This window comes from Cnephaeus nilssonii (assembly GCF_951640355.1).
Source record: "Cnephaeus nilssonii genome assembly, chromosome: X".
NCBI classification, from domain to species: Eukaryota; Metazoa; Chordata; class Mammalia; order Chiroptera; family Vespertilionidae; genus Cnephaeus; species Cnephaeus nilssonii.
The window spans coordinates 8,147,309-8,164,121 of NC_137071.1; the positions used below are offsets into that span (position 1 = coordinate 8,147,309).

Genomic DNA, 16,813 nt, shown 5'->3' on the forward strand with positions numbered 1-16,813 from the left:
AAATTGATATTGAATAGGAAGGATCTGGTCAGGCATGAAAACAAAAAAATGGAGAATTGCCGAGGCCAATGGTGCAGTGCTCTTGCAAGCATCATGTGGGTTTAGCTGAATTCAACATAGAGTTCCCTTGGCAAACTTTTCCCTCTGGTGCTTGAGGGGGCCTCAAGCTATACTTGTGAGGGCCTACATGAGAACAACTAGCTCCTCTTTCTTTCAGTCATTGCTCTCCAAGAAAGCACCAAGTAAATGATGGTTTTCTATAGAATCTGGTTTCTAAAGAATCAGGCCCATAGGGAACAAATGCCCAAGGCAGGCAGATCCATATGATCCAGATGGGCTGATGTTCTGTTCTTGTTGCAATTTGTAAGATGGCAGTCTGCTCCTGAGTAAGTCTCTGTGAGTTGGCAAATGTGAGCATGCATCAGTCATGGACATGTTTAAATATCTTTGAAGGTGGGTTTCTGTGTCCCTGGGGCTAAGAGGCAGACCCTCCTCCCCTGTTAAACATTAACTAAGGAAACTATGTAAACCTTAGCAACACCCCAGTTCCTGACATGGCAAAACTCAGAAGAGCCCTCCAAATCAATGCATGTTAGAACTATAACATCCTCTGGTGATTTTCACAGTTTCTCTTACAAGGACTGAGGCCTGAGACTTTCTTAAAACACTATCTTTCAGAAAACCTCTTCTAATTTAATGACAGTGGGAAGTTGTTTCTGCTGTTCTTGAGAGCCCAAGGTCCCCGTTTTCCTTCAGTAATAATGACAGAGCACTGCTTCATTAGAGCTCTCAGAACATCGAATCTTTCCATTCTGATATTCAATTTTATTGTCAAGGCTCAAAATAAACAGACAGCCATTGAATTTAGGTTCTCTGGGAAATAGCCTACATAATCACTCTAAAATATGCACCAACAGATCAGCGGCTGCACCAACAGATCAGTGGATGCTCTCCGGGAATATCTTGAGGAAAAGCCCCGTAGTGTCACTCTCTGAAAGAAAGACTGTCAAGAATTCCAAAAGGCCCTGTGGTAACCACTCCAGCAGAAAATATACTAGCCTTGTGGGGATACTTCAGTGATGCCTACTGCCTTCAAGAGGTCTGCTGTTGAATAAATGCTGTTTGCTGCTATCTACCCTAATCATCACAGATCATCTTCTTTTCTGTGTGAATGACTACAACCCCAGCCACTGGCAAGACAAGATGACATCTGCTGAAACTAGTGGCAGAATAGTGTTTCAAACTCTGTCATTCACATAGTGCCTTTGTGTTAATGATGCTAATCATCTTTACATAGTTGACGCAGCAAACAACAGCCTCATCTCCAGTCACGTTGTCATCATGAACTCACCAATACTCTGGGTGCAGCAATAAAGGCTGGTATAACAACCAATGCCAAGCTGGTTCACTGGTTTTATAGGCCAGAAAGGATGAAAAAGGATGCAATACTTTGAATTTTCTAAAAGCTAAATGTCACATTATACAATGTCTTCTCAGCTGTAGGTATTACTTTGTCTGACAGATATGGCTACTGTTTCTCTAAAATTGAGTGTTCTGCTTCTTAGGGACAAGATTAAAAGATATATCAAAGAGATTTTGGCTGCTTGTCTCAGGTTGGAGAGATGCCCATGGGGTCCCAAAAAGTATGCATGCCTCAACAAGCAAGCCAAGATGAGTCTACTCATCACTGACAACTTCACTCTTTCTGTGGAAATCTTCCCTTAATACCTTACATAACAAAGCAGGGCTTTTAGAAAAGTATACCATGGAGCCTCTCTCGCCTGAGTGAATTTATTGCCCCACTAAAATATAACTGGGAACTAGAAGACTGGGTGCCATCATGTGGGCAACCAGAGGCATTTCCCATTTATTAAAAGGATGATCCAGACTTTATCTTGGCCTTCAAAATTATATTACCTCAATCAGAACCAAGAAGGTGGCAAATGTCTAATAGGACAGCATACTTGCTCATTCCTTAGCCAAAGAGATAAGAATCACCATGAAGGTCTTGGCATTTAAATGCTTCAGGGTGTGACCACCTTCTACCAGGCTTGCAAAGATCAGTTTCCCTAGCCAGTTTGGCTCAATGGATAGAGCGTTGACCTGCAGATTGAAGGGTCATGGGTTTGATTCAGATCAAGGGCACGTACCTCGGTTGCAGGCTCAATCCCCAGTCCTGGGCATGTGGGAGAGGCAACCAATTAATGTGTATCTCTCACATTGATGTTTCTCTCTCTCTCCATGTCACTCTCCCTTCTCTTCCACTCTTTCTAAATATCAATGGAAAAAATATCCTTGGGTGAGGATTAAAAAAATAAAGATAGGTGATAAGGATGAGACAGGCAGTCTACATGACCCTCTTGCCTCTACTCCCTAAGAGAGGCCCACCTCAGTGTGCTTTTAGAAAAATGTGACAGGTTTCTACAGCCCTGAATAGAAGACTTACTGCTCAATTCTAAGTGCACAAGGGCATCAACCGTGTGTACTCTTTACTTCCCATCAGCCAGCACAGAAGCCAGCCTAGAGAAGGAAACCAACAAATACAGAGTGAATAAATGAACATAAAGCATAATTGTCATAAAGCAGATACTGAAAAATGTAAGAAATAACATGAAGATTATGCCATTCGTGCTCACTTGTCTCTATAAATATATTTTATAAAGCATCGTATTTCTTTTTAAAGACTATAAGAGCTCTTAGATTCATTGGGATTCCCATGGAAGTTCACTAAGATACCAACAATAATTCTGTGTTGACTTGACCAGTTGAAGTAAAAAGAACCAGAGTCAGATTTCTATAATTACTGCACAGTTTTAGCTGGAGCCTTCCCACATTTGTAGTAATAATAATTGCAAAGACTTGGAATAGTTCACATGTATGGGACATTTACCAAGTATCAGGTGCTGTGCTAAGGAATTCATATGCATCATATCTCAGATAATCATCTCAAGAGTTCAACAGGGTAGGTACAAATTTTCTCGCAATTTTATAGATGATAATACTGAGGCTTAGAGATATTTAGTAAGTTGACCTTGAACTGAACAAGTAAGTGACAGAGCCAGGATTCAAGCCCATGTCTATCAGATGCTACAGTCTAGAGTCACAACCACTATACTCTATAAATGTTTGCCAAACTTCATTTCTGTGTCTTATTGTTTCAAAACATTTACTATCTAGTTGTGACTAAGTGTTAGCATCTGTTTTTGTCAGGGATGATTCTGTCAACTGATACCCACCACTGTGATCAACTGTCATCAGTAAAAAAGGCTCAAGTGAGTTTGCTTGATGGAAAATTTCTTTACAGCATGGTGAGCTCTTCTCTGTTCTGTGAATGTATGCCCCTCCTAAGATATGTCTGGGAACTGGAAAGTGGGGCTGTTATCACTTAAACAGATACCTGCTCCTATACCAGCACGTCCAACACTAATTTCCAAACAGATCACCTGAGGATCTTGTTAAAATGCAGGTTCTGATGTACCAGGTCTAGGGTGTGGTCTGAGTATTTCTAAAAAGCTACTGGTAATGCTGATCAAGTGTGGTCCATGGACCAGCAATAAGTATCAAGGATCTAGAAAACACTAGAAAGCAGGATCTAGGTTCTCTGGACTCCAAACTTAATTCCAAGAGAGAATAATAGGTGTGGAACAGAATATCCTTCAGCTAAACAATAAAAGAAAGTAAGCTAGAAAAAGCCTAAAGGGCATGACCCTAGGCTTCAAACAAATCTAACAATCTGCAGGGCATAATCTTGGTGGGCATTGACACCATCTAGCTTCTTGAACAATTACATCCATTCATATAAGCAGCACCTACACCATCAATGTTGTTTAGTATCCTTGGTAACCAATCCTCCAGCATTGTAGCTATCCTTTCCAAACATCAGCTCCATGGGAATGGTGATGGGTCAAGTCAAGTTCATGGTCCAGTAACAAAGCCCTCAGGGGCATGAAGAGGGGCCTCAGTAAAGAAGAAGTCATGTGAAAGCCTGAGCAAAGAGCCCTGAGGTGCAGAACAGGATGAGTAAGACCCAATCGCTGACCCCTTATAATGTAGAGTGCTTCTAACTTTTTAATATTTCTTGTTACATGATCAGCAGAGAAACATTACACCTGAAGTGAGGCAAGCAAAGATGGACTGGCTCGTTTAAACAACAGCATCATATAACAGGACTCCACAAAGAAAGAGAAACCACAGATCAGAGGTATGTATATATACATATGTGGATGTGTGTGTATACATGTCCCTATATGTGCATATACATACACAGAGTATAAGATTAGCAGGCCTCACTCTGCAGCCTTAGCTTCACAATGTGTTTTTCAGCCACTTCCATAATATTAGCCACTTCACCACCCCCAAGGACCTGCTACATGAATACTGGCAGTCCACTTACCAAATGGACCCCACAAGGGTTCTTGCCATTTATTTGGGTGCTTAAATGTGCAGGTATTATACCCAGTGCTTTACATACATTATCTTGTTTATTCATGCAACAAACCTATAATAGGGATCACTGTTTCCAGCCAACAGATGAGGAAACTGAGATCAAAGCCACGAAGACTTACATTCCCCTCCTTTTCAAAGTCAGGTGGAAGCAACTTCACGAAGTTATCAGGGAACACTCCTCGTCTGCCGTTGAGCTCTCCTTCCCACCAGCCTACATCGATGCAATCCTAGGAAACAGGAGAGCAGAGAGTGAGAAATAGGGCACGCATGCTCCAGACAGGTCTGACATCCCTTTTAGAGAGATCAGAGGCCCTTTCCTTGAGGCCACTATCCATGCAACAATGGTTACTAAGACGAAGTCAGCACAAACCCCAAAGTCAGATGGGAGAACAAAAGCTTAAGTGTGCTAGAGCTTCTGGCTGGGACTCAAAACCCACTGCTGCTTTTAGATGCCCTGAATCAAAAATATCTTTTTTTCCCCCTTTAAATATTTTGGAATATATGTTTTTTCTTCGTTTTCATTTTACTGAAATAAAAATATTTCATTAACTGCAAACGTGCTTTAGAAAACACCACATGCACAAATATCCTCTTTGATTAGCTGGTCGCAAAGTGTGTCGAAATTCAAGAGGGCTTTCCGACAGGCAGCCAAGCATAAGAAAACTTATACTTTCCACAAGCTCATTAACGCACCGCTGTCCTTCACCTTCTCCTTTTTATGTTGATGAGACACAGTTGTCAACATGAAAAGCCTTTCCCCCACCTTACAGAATTCATTGTTTGCTTACTAAATTAATGAGTAAATCTATTTTATCTTCCAGATAAAACCTGCTTCCCCTTGAGTAATCCCTATTTTGTTCATTCACTGGTCAAACATTTATTGAGTGCCTACTCTGTGCCAGGTGCTAGGGAGAGAACAAGAGCCAGCCTTTGGCAAACTTTCATCCTGAGCCTAACGGCCTCATGGCTCTCCTTATGCCACAGAATCACTTCTATTTTCCTCCATATCCAATTGGTTGGAAATCTGATTTGTTCTAGTTTATAACCTATCTCACATTTTTCTTCTGGGTCCAATTCCACTTCTACCACTTCAATCCAAGGCTCTCCTGGCCTGCTGTAAATTTCCTCACTTGGGCATTTCTTCCTGCCCAGTGTATATAAAATACACACACCACTGTCAAGCGCGCATCCTTCAGTAAAAATCTGATCCTCAGACTGTATCAACAACTTCCAGCTAAAGTCCAAAATGAATGAAGGCTTTAAAAAAATACTAGGAACAGCCGAAACCGGTTTGGCTCAGTGGATAGAGTGTCGGCCTGCGGACTGAAAGGTCCCAGGTTCGATTCCGGTCAAGAGCATGTACCTTGGTTGCGGGCACATCCCCAGTAGGGGTTGTGCAAGAGGCAGCTGATCGATGTTTCTCTATCATCGATGTTTCTAACTCTCTATCCCTCTCTCTTCCTCTCTGTGAAAAATCAATAAAATATATTTTAAAAAAATACTAGGAACACAGAGGACTTTTAAAGTTACATCTGAAGCAGGAAATGCTCAAGAAAGTGAGGAGATCATGCTCAGGGCTCATGGAGAGACCTACTCATAGTCCTCTACAATATCAGGGCCAGGAGGGCTCAAACAGCAGATGTGCAGCTGGCTTTGGACTTGGCTGTCAGGCCCTGGAGGTCCATGACTCATGTAACTCACTTGTGCCTTGCTAGATCATACATTCCAGCAAGGTGAGGAACACATGTCACTTTTCACCATTATACCTCCAGTCCATTGCACAATGCCAGAAAGAATAAATATTTGTGGAATCAATGAAGACTCTATTCCTGAGTTCTGTGATCTCCTGCTATTTCATACTTGGACTGCTGTAGGACAAGATAGCCTCCGCATACCTTAACTCATGATGATTCTACACAAGTTAACATAAGGCCCACCTCAGGTGAGAAGTGATCAACAGCATCCCTTCCTCCAATGGTTTCGGTTACAAGGATAAACTGAACTTTCAGAAGAGAATATGGGTTTTAGAAATGGGCCCTTAATCACAGACCAAATACCAGTCCCAACCAACACTGCAAAAGAGACATTTGAAGCAATCAAGTTCATATTTACCCAGAACAATACAAGACTCAAAAGACTTCCAACATGAGAGCATGCTTATCTTCCTTGGAAAATGACAATGAGAAGTCCAGGTAAGTATTCTGGTCCTGACCTCATCACATCCCCTAAACCAGTGGTCGGCAAACTGTGGCTCGCGAGCCACATGCTGCTCGCGAGCCGTGGTTTGCCGCTCTGTTGACTAATGAGTTTGCCGATCACTGACCTAGACTCTCGATTCCAATAATTATAGGCTGTTGTTGTTCCTTGTGATTAAGCCCCTATCCCAGTGGTCAGCAAACTCATTAGTCAACAGAGCAGCAAACCGCGGCTCGCGAGCCTCAGTTTGCCGACCACTGCCCTAAACGATCTAGCATCAGTCCCCAAAGAAGGGATTCATGAACAGGGATGGTGGTGGGAGGATGTGATGATGGCTTCTGAGGCTCTTCTAACCCTGAGATGTTATGTCATGAACAATACCAGAAAAGTTTATGGGGCCGGAATTTGTTTAATACTAATTGTTAGAAATTGTTTTAGCTATGAGGATCTGCTTCTGAGGAAATGCCTGGCACATTTTTTTCCTCCTCTTTCTCTGGACAAGTCCTTCTCATCTTCAAAACCCACTTGAAACTGACCTTTAGGAAGGTGACTATGATGAATGATTTATCTTTTCTCTAACATTCTATGTTAATTTGCACTTCATAATATTCAATTCAACAGATAGCTATTAAATGCAAAATATGCTTAGGTTGCTCTGTAGGCACTGAACATTAAACATGCAGGGAACATGATCCTTAAACCCAGAGAGTTTAGAGATTTATATGAAAGACAGACACACAATATTATACAAGGTCCTTTTTGGTAAACCCATATTAACAAGAGATCTGGTACCAAAGAGTAGAGAATCATTAATAGCTTTTCAAAAAATCTTAAATCTTTTCATGTGTGAAGGGTTTGCTTATGTGAGGACTGGACTTGCCTTCACAATCATTTCTGATCATTTAATACTTATGCCCACAAAAGTCACTCAAATACTGTGTAGTACTACATTTCTTCATATATATGGGACATTACTACACAGGGACAACCTATATATATATTATAATATTAGAGGCCCTGTTCACAAAATGCCTGCATGGGGGGGGGGGGGTTGTCCCTCAGCCCAGCCTGCACCCTCTCCAATCAGGGACCCCTCGGGGGATGTCCAACTGCTGGTTTAGGCCAGATCCCACAGGGACATCCCTCTCGCAATCCAGGACCACTGGCTCCTAACCATTCACCTGCCTGCCTGCCTAATGCCCCCAACTGCCCTCCCTGCCAGCCTAGTCACTCCAAACTGCCCACCCCTGCAGGCCTGGTCACCCCCATCTGCCCTCCCCTGTAGGCCAGTTTGCCCCCAACTGTCCTCCCCTACTGACCTGGTCACTTCCAACTGTCCTCCCCTGCTGGCCTGGTCACCCCCAACTGCCCTCCCCTGCCGACCTGATCTTGCCCCCAACTGCCCTCCCCTGTCAGCCTAGTCACCCCCGACTGCCCTCCCCTGCTGGCCTGATTGCCCCTAACCCCCTGCCAGCCTTATCTCACCCCTAACTGCTCTCCCCTGCCGACCTGATCTCGCCCCCAACTGCCCTCCCCTGCCAGCCTAGTCACCCCCAACTGCCCTTCCCTGCCAGCCTGATTGCCCCCAACTGCCCTCCCCTGTCAGCCTGGTCACCCCCGACTGCCCTCCCCTGCTGGCCTGATTGCCCCTAACCCCCTGCCAGCCTTATCTCACCCCTAACTGCTCTCCCCTGCGGGTCTGATCAACCCCAACTGCCTATGCCTCAGCCCCCACCACCATGGCTTTGTCCAGAAGGAAGTCGGACATCCAGAAGATGGCCGGTCAACCCAGTCTAATTAGCATATTACCCTTTTATTAGTATAGATTATATAAGATAGGATTGCTTAAATGGTGGGGGGGGGGGGGAGCCTTTTTCATCAGGAGAAGATGCTCTTGGCAGACAAAAATACATAACCCCTATATCTGGACTGATAGCCAGCCATACGCACTATACTGCCAAACCGGTCATTAAAAAATTGAACTGCTTTCTTACACCTTACACCAAACAGCTGTTGCCCTTAAAACCCTTCCTCAGCCCCTACCTTAGGTTCTGCCTTTGCAGTTCACCCAGATTTGGTTCTGATTGGTCAGTTTCTATGCCAGTCAGTGTCAAAAGCTCCGCCTCCTAGGCAGTCATTGGCTCCTCTGGGAAATCCAGAATGGCCCTGCCTTCACCAGCCCTTCAGTCACGCCCCCAATTCCGCTACCATGTGTATAAGTCCCCACTCTGAGAAGCTGTACCTCAGGTCTGTGCTGGTGGCAATTTTGAATTCTCATCACTGACCTAACCTTCTTACAGTGCAAGCGCTGTGAAGGCAAGCATTTGTCCTGTTCATTATTAGTTCACTCATAGACTTTACCTGTGTCTATGCATCTATGCTAGCACTGCATGGTGACTGGTCAAACAGTTGTTTCGGTCGTCATGGTCACTGCCCATACACACACACACACACACACACACACACACACACACACACACAGATATATATATATATATATATATATATATATATCACACACACACACACACACACACACACACACACACACACGAGGCCTGATGCACAAAATTCATGCAAGAGTAGGCCTTCCTTCCCCCAGCTGCCAGCACCGGCTTTCCTCTGGCACCTGGGACCCGGGCTTCCCTCTGGCTGCCAGCAGGCACCCAGGACCCGGGCTTCCCTTGCAGCCCTGACTTCATTCAGAAGGTCATCCGGAAGGACGTCCAGTCTAATTAGCATATTATGCTTTTATTAATATAGATATATATTACAGAGAAGAAGGAGAGAGAGAAACAGCAATGATTGTGAGAGAATCATTGATCAGCTCCTTCCTACAAGCCCCCTACTGGGGATCCAGCCCATAATCCAGGCATGTGCCCTGACTGGGAAGTAAACCATGACCTCCTGGTTCACAGGTCAATGCTCAACCACTGAGCACACCAGCTGAGCTGCTATATATTTCTTTTTAAAGGTGATTTGACTTTGGGTGGGTAAACACACAATGTAATATACAGATGATGTATCATAGAATTGTACACTTGAAGGTTATATAAATTGAAACCCTAATAAATTTACTTAAAAAAAAAAGGCTTTTTTTTCAAACTTTCTGAATGGTGCAAATCCATGCTTTGCCTTAGGCTTATGCAAACAGTAACCCAAGAATCACTGTAATGAAGCCTTTTGCTTTGTATGTGGGAGAAAATAATGAAATTGTAATAAGCAAAAGCATATTCAGAATAACTTTAGTACCAATGCATGCCTACAGGGGAAAACAGTGCATATCAGATTATAGTTATTATATCTCCCATCAATGGTGAATGGCTTAAATTGCTCATCTATACTTTGCTTTTTGGGGAAAACACTAACAGTGCTAATTATTGTGTAATTCAAGGTAAGAGAGGGAAAGAACAAGACAGGACACAATCTACTTGTTCTGATTAGTATAAGAACAAACACAAGGCTCGTAGATGAGATAAGTACATTAGAAAAAAGAAAACTGAGTGGTTGAGTGTCGACCTATGAAGCAGGACGTCACGGTTCAATTCCAGGTTAGTGCATATGCCCAGGTTGCAGTCTTGATCCCCAGTGTGGGGCATGCAGGAGGCAGCCGATTAATGATTCTCTCTCATCACTGATGTTTCTATCTATCTCTTCCTTTCCCTTCCTCTCTGAAATAAAAAAAATGTATTTTTTAAAAATATATAATCTCCAATGTGACTTAGAATACAAAGAAAAGTGAAAATGGGAGCCTGCTGCAGGACAGAAAACAGCTGCAGGTCAAGGTGCCGACAGTGGGATGGAGACTTACAGAGAACCAAGGCATTATTTTTCTAGCAAAAGAGGCTAATTTAAAGGAAACAGAAACAATTTTGATAGCAAAATGAGAAGTGAAAATAAGTCCTCCTCAACAAACCAGACAAAACAACTAGCCTTTGATGGCAGAGATGAAGAGAGAATTATCAGTAAAAGGGCTGTGCTTCCCGTAATGTAAAAGAAAAGCAAATTCAATTTATTTACTGAGCATGTGAAATATGCAGGACAGGAGAGGAATTCAAGGGTAAAAATAAAATCATCGTATCCTCATGGGGCTCCCAAGCTCAGAGCCTAGTGGAAGATGCAGACACAGTGAATCAATATGGCACAGAAACACTGACAAGAGTGCTAGGCTGGATTTCAAAACAAGTGGGACCCAGGGAAGCTGGGCAGCCTGGAAGGAAAGAATGAGGGCAAGAACTGAGATGATGAGAAGGGTCAAAGCAAGATCACCAAGTGTGAAGAAAGGGAAGACAGTGGGAAGTGGGTCACAGAACAAAATATTCAAGAATTGGTGCTTAGAGTCCTGGCTGGTGTGGCTCAGTGGATTGTCATCCCATGCACCAAAAGGTCACTGGTTCGATTCCTGGTCAGGGCACATGCCCAGGTTGCAGGCTCAATCTCCAGAAGGGGGCGTGCAGGAGACAGCCAATCAATTATTCTCTCTCATCCTTGATGTTTCTATCTCTCATTCATGGAGAAAGTGAGTGTTGTATGATTTGGGTGTGGCTGTTAAGTGAGTCGTGGAGTGCCCGGAGGGGGTCTCACACCCTCAGCATCGCACCAGCAACACGGAAAGCGCTGTTTAATATTTACTAATGAATGCCTTCTGCATGGAGCTTCAGGGGGGGGGGGGGGCTGTTGAGAGAAAGCTCCATGGAAGCCAGAACCTAGGAGCACTCAGCTCTGCCTTTGCTTGTTAACACCTCCCCAAGAGATGCAATTATTCTGCTTGGCTGGGATTTCTGCTCAGAATTTCCAGCATCCCCATAAGTCGGTCACTAAAGCGGCTCATCAGTACACAGTTTATGAGGTAACAGGGAGAAAAAGAAAGCTATGGTCTATCTCAATGTCAGCAAAAATGACTGGCAGATCACAATTAATGAGGGAAGCTGAGGAGACAGTCCTGGAGATAAGCCCACTCAAGAATATGTTACAGTCCGAATGTCAACATCCTTGGATCATGGAGGCTTAGGCAGTCATTAACTGTTTTGTGATACTGGCAAGTTATGACCTCAAAGAGTTCATCTAACTTGTAAAAAAAAAAAAAAATCCGGACTTTTTGTTGGGCAATAACATACAAGTTTTGCTATACTAGTTTCTGATTTTTTCATTTTACATATTATAAAACTGATAACAAAAGAAATGGATGAGTAACACACAAAAATCAGTAATCAAGCTTTCTTTTCGTCATGCCAATATTAACTGAAAAATGTATTGATGCGTAAAAACTGTGCAAACGGTCCCTGACTTTCGATGATTCAACTTAAGATGTTTTACTTTACAATGGTGCAAAAACGATATGCATTCAGTAGAAAACATACTTGAAATTTTGACCTTTTCCCAGGCTAGCAATATGTGGTATGATACTCTCTCGTGATGCTGGGCTGCAGTAGAGCTGCAGCTCCCAGTCAGCCATGTGATCATGAGGGTGAACAACCAATACTGTACAGTGTAGTCATTGTGTTAGGTGATTTTTCCCAAATGTAGAGTAATATAATTGTCCTGAGCATGGATAAGGTAGGCTAAGCTAGGCTATGATGTTCCATAGATTAGGTATATTAGATGCATTTTCAACTTAAGGTATTTTCAACTCATAATGGTTTTATCGGGATGTAATTTCATCATAAATTGAGGAGCATTCGTATTCAGAAATGCCCTCATGTCTTTCATAAGCTACGCATACTATCCCTCATACTATCCCTTGCATTTTCCTGCTTCTTCAGACATTTGTGATTGTATATTCTTTAACAACTATGTATGCTATATTGTTGACAGACTGGATTTTATTGCCTTCCTTTGCGAGAGTGTCGAGTTTTGTTATGGTGGGCAAGTTACTTGCAGATCAGCTTCACTTGTCAAAGCTTGGCTTTAGGCTTTGTTAGGATAGGTCTAGTGGAGTGCTATTCCTATGGCTGCCCTCTCTTGGTTCCCAAGTGAATCCCAGGAATTTTCAGCAAGGTTTTCCTATCCTGCTTGGACAGAACTCCAATCTCTCCCATCACTGGTGACGTCTGAGATAGCCATTCACATCACAGTTCACTCCCAATCACTGAATTTATTTTCTGCCAGGCCTGGTGGAGTCTTGCCCTATTGATATATAGCTTAACATTTGGTCCAAGATTCAAAGGACAACTATAAACACACGTCTGGAGTTCTTTCTGTGTACAGCTTGCTACTTTGCAATTCCCACCCTGAAAATTCCAGCTACCTTGGTAGCCCTGAATTACATTTGTTTCCTCTATCCAGTTTGTCTTCTGCTCTCTGTTTGGGCTTTACTACTCTGTGCTACAAATTTAAAAGTACCCCCAGGCAAAAAAACAAGGTTGATGTGGAGCTCACTTTATGCTTCTCTTCTCTCAAGGATCACATCCTTATACTGAGTATTGTCCAATGCCTAAAAACAACTGCTTGATGTATTTTGTCCAATTTTAAAGTTGTCCATGGCAGGCAGGTAAGTCTAACAACCTTTACTCCATCATGGCCACAACCAGAAGTTATGTTCTCACTTAAAAATCATTTCTTTAATTAGAATGAATTTATTTTGTTCTAGATATAATAGGACTTTAAGCTCTATCTTTAAAAGTCTGAGCTATTTCAAGGTCTAATTCCCAAAAGATGTCCCAGAGAAAGAATTTCTGAAATGAAGATACATGCAGAGGTTTTTAATTATCCTGGAGTTTCCTTTACTAGTCATATGTACCCTTCTCTAACAAGGAAGGTGAACAATTCCCTAAGGAAAGTAGTCATTGTTAAACATCTTTATATGGAAAAGTTAAATATGTACAGTAAATTAGTGCCTCCCAATCCTTTTTAGATAATGGCACACATATAAAATGATAATATTTTGATGACACACCGCTGAAGGCCAAACACTGTTAGAGGTCATCAGCCCAGAGGGGGAATCCAACCACCTAAGGCCCTTCCCATCCACCCTGAAGAGCTCAGGGGATCACTGTCCTACACTCCTATAACCCACCCCTAGCACATAGGTTAGAAAATGCTACAGACGTAACCTTTGAGTCCAAATGTCACTAACGAAGAAATAAGGAAAAAAAACAACCTGAAACCAAATCTCAGGCCCCACCCAGAAAGAGAACAGAGCTTTCTTCCACAGGTGTTAGGAGAGGCAGGCAGGCAGGAATCAGGAAGGCCTGAATGGATTTTCACAGACCATACAGACCAGATGTCTCAAAAGGCCTCAGTGTTCATACTGTTTCCCGCTCAGAAAAAGATGCTTCTATCTGGAGCCTCTTCAGATAACAGCACCCAACAGATATTGCCATATTAGCTCAACTCCAAGTTCACCATTCATATTGGGCGTCTCCTGGAATTGTGGGACATGGCCATATAGTTTGTAGACAACAATAGATAAGAATGCTTACTCGTTTCATTATCGCATTTGCAGCTTAAACAATCTTAAGTCTCAGGAAATGTTTTTGCTTCTAGAATTTTTATAATAATAGAATGAAAGACTTTCTACCCCCATTAAATCACTTCAAAAATCAGTAAGCATGAGAAAAGGAAGTGTTTGTAGAGAGGGCCTTTCCTGTGTATTTATAATCTGGCTTAAGCATGACAAGAGACAATAACATATGAGAGCATGGAAACAAATCATACACAAAATGCAAATCATTAAGGCAGCACTTTTACATTTTTGTCCATTTAAACATAATCAAATATATGAAATTATGGAACAATGTTTTTTTTAAAAATTCCTTTATTGATTAAAGTGTTACATATGTGTCCTTAATCCCTCATTACCCCCTCATCCCCCCACTCATGCCCTCGCCCCCCTGTTGTCTGTGTCCATTGGTTAGGCTTATATGCATGCTTACAAGTCCTTTGGTAGATCTCTCCCCCTTACCCCCACCCTCCCCTACCTTCCCTCTGAGGTTTGACGGTCTGATCGATGTTTCTCTGTCTCTGGATCTGTTTTTGTTCATCAGTTTATGATGTTCATTATATTCCATAAATGAGTGAGATCATGTGATATTTATCTTTCTCTGACTGGCTTACTTCACTTAGCATAATGTTCTCCAGTTCCATCCATGCTGTTGCAAATGGTAAAAACTCCTTTTTTACCACAGCGTAGTATTCCATTGCGTAGATGTACCACAGTTTTTTAATCCACTTATCTGCTGATGGGTACTTAGGTTGTTTACAAATCTTAGCTATGGTGAATTGTGCTGCTATGAACATAGGGGTGCATATATCCTTTCTAATTGGTGTTTCTAGTTTCTTGGGATATATTCCTAGAAGTGGGATTACTGGGTCAAATGGGAGTTCCATTTTTAGTTTTTTTTGAGGAAACTCCATACTGTTCTCCACAGTAGCTGCACCAATCTGCATTCCCACCAGCAGTACACGAGGTTCCTTTTTCTCTGCATCCTCGCCAGCACTTGTAGTTTGTTGATTTGTTGATGATAGCCATTCTGACAGGTGTGAGATGGTACCGCATTGTCCTTTTGATTTGCATCTCTCAGATGATTAGTGACTTTGAGCATGTTTTCATGTGCCTCTTGGCCTTTCTTCTGTCTTCTTTCGAAAAGTATCTAGGTCCATTGCCCATTTTTTGATTGGGTTGTTTATCTTCCTTTTGTTAAGTTGTATGAGTTCCCTGTAGATGTTGGAGATTAAACCCTTATCGGTGATATGATTGGCAAATATGTTCTCCCATGCAGTGGGCTTTCTTATTGTGGAACAATGTTTTCATAGAAACTTCTCATTTTCTACTTGTTAGGTTATTTACATTCAGTTAACGTTTAAAATTTAAAACATTAAATTTTAAAAGCTGTTTGTAATGGTACCTTCAGCTCACAGTTTACCTCTCAAGGATGTACATCCTATAGCTAAATTTTCATTTTCATTTATGTTTAGAGAATTGTATTGATACTGCGTCCAAATACATGCTTTTGTTCCATTAAAGGGATAGTAGATATAATTAAAAATTATTTTGCTTCATTGACAAAGGCACTGGAAATTATAAAGCATCTTTCATTATTTTTAACAGACTTTCTTGGCTTCTGCACCACCTCTAAGAGACACAAAGAAGGTAGTGAGGGTGAGGGTGAGGGTAGGGGAGTATCTTTATTTCACAGATAAGCACAGCAAAGGAATAACAGGTAAAGGACATAGCCATGATCATTGTGAAGGTCAAAAACATCCAAGCTGCAGCTGCTATTGGTAAATTCCTAAATTACTACCTTATATTTCTATTCTTTACCAGACAAATCTATATTTAAATGTTTCTATTATGAAAACTTACTCCCTAGCATAATTTGTTTAGAGTCTTTTTCTCTATACTCAGCAAATTTCATTTCTAGGCTGGTGCAGTAAAAAAAAAAAAAAGAAAGAAAGAAACAAACAAAAATTCCCAGGTCAAATCCAGGCTGCTCAACAGGGTCCAGGCCTGACTGATGAAGCATAGCTGCATTTGTTTGCTATCTTGTGGGAGAGTGAGCACAGGGGCAAGAGGTAGGGGGGGCAGGAAAAGGTGCTGATATGGGATATTCATGGTCTCATATTCCACAGGAAATTCCCAGCAAGACTCAGAACAAAACCAAGGTCCTTCAAATTCATGCCATTACATGTCAGGCAATTATTTACTAAATACTAGGGCACAGATGGCCTTGTAAGAAAAACAGACCAATCAACAACATTCTCTTAAAATTATCTTTGCAGAGCAAACGCCCTTAATTTTGCCAAAATCCAAATCAGTAGTATTTTCTTTCATAGATTGTGCTTTTGGTGTCAGGTTTAACCGCTCTCTCCTCCTATGTGTTCATAAATAACTTTCTACGTTTTGTGTTTTACATGTAGATCTATGGTTCATTTTGCATTAAATTTTGTATCATGTGTTAGGTTTAGGTGAGGGTTCACTTTTTTTGCCTATGGATACCCAATTGCACCAAAACCAATTTTTGAAAAGTTTATCCTTTCTTTCCTGTTTTCTCTGCACCTTTGTTGAAAATCTATTGGCTGTATTTCTATGGGTCTGTTTCTAGACATTCTATTTCAGGGGCCAGCAAGGTAAAGCCCTTGGGCCAAATCTAGCCCGCTATCTATTTCTGTACAGCCTACAAGCTAAGAATAGTTTTTAAATTTTTTAAATGGTTTTGAAAAATCAAAAGAA

General features: G+C 41.9%; 1 protein-coding gene across 5 annotated transcripts in view; it reads right to left on the bottom strand.

The window, feature by feature from the left end:
• Window positions 1–16,813, bottom strand: part of SH3KBP1 (SH3 domain containing kinase binding protein 1) — a 355,548-nt gene that overhangs the window by 66,107 nt on the left and 272,628 nt on the right. For all 5 annotated transcript variants that reach the window (XM_079765733.1, XM_079765735.1, XM_079765736.1 and 2 more), the window contains one exon: window positions 4,566–4,673. In XM_079765733.1, coding sequence (XP_079621859.1) covers window positions 4,566–4,673 — 108 coding nt within the window. The remainder of the gene's footprint in view (window positions 1–4,565; window positions 4,674–16,813) is intronic.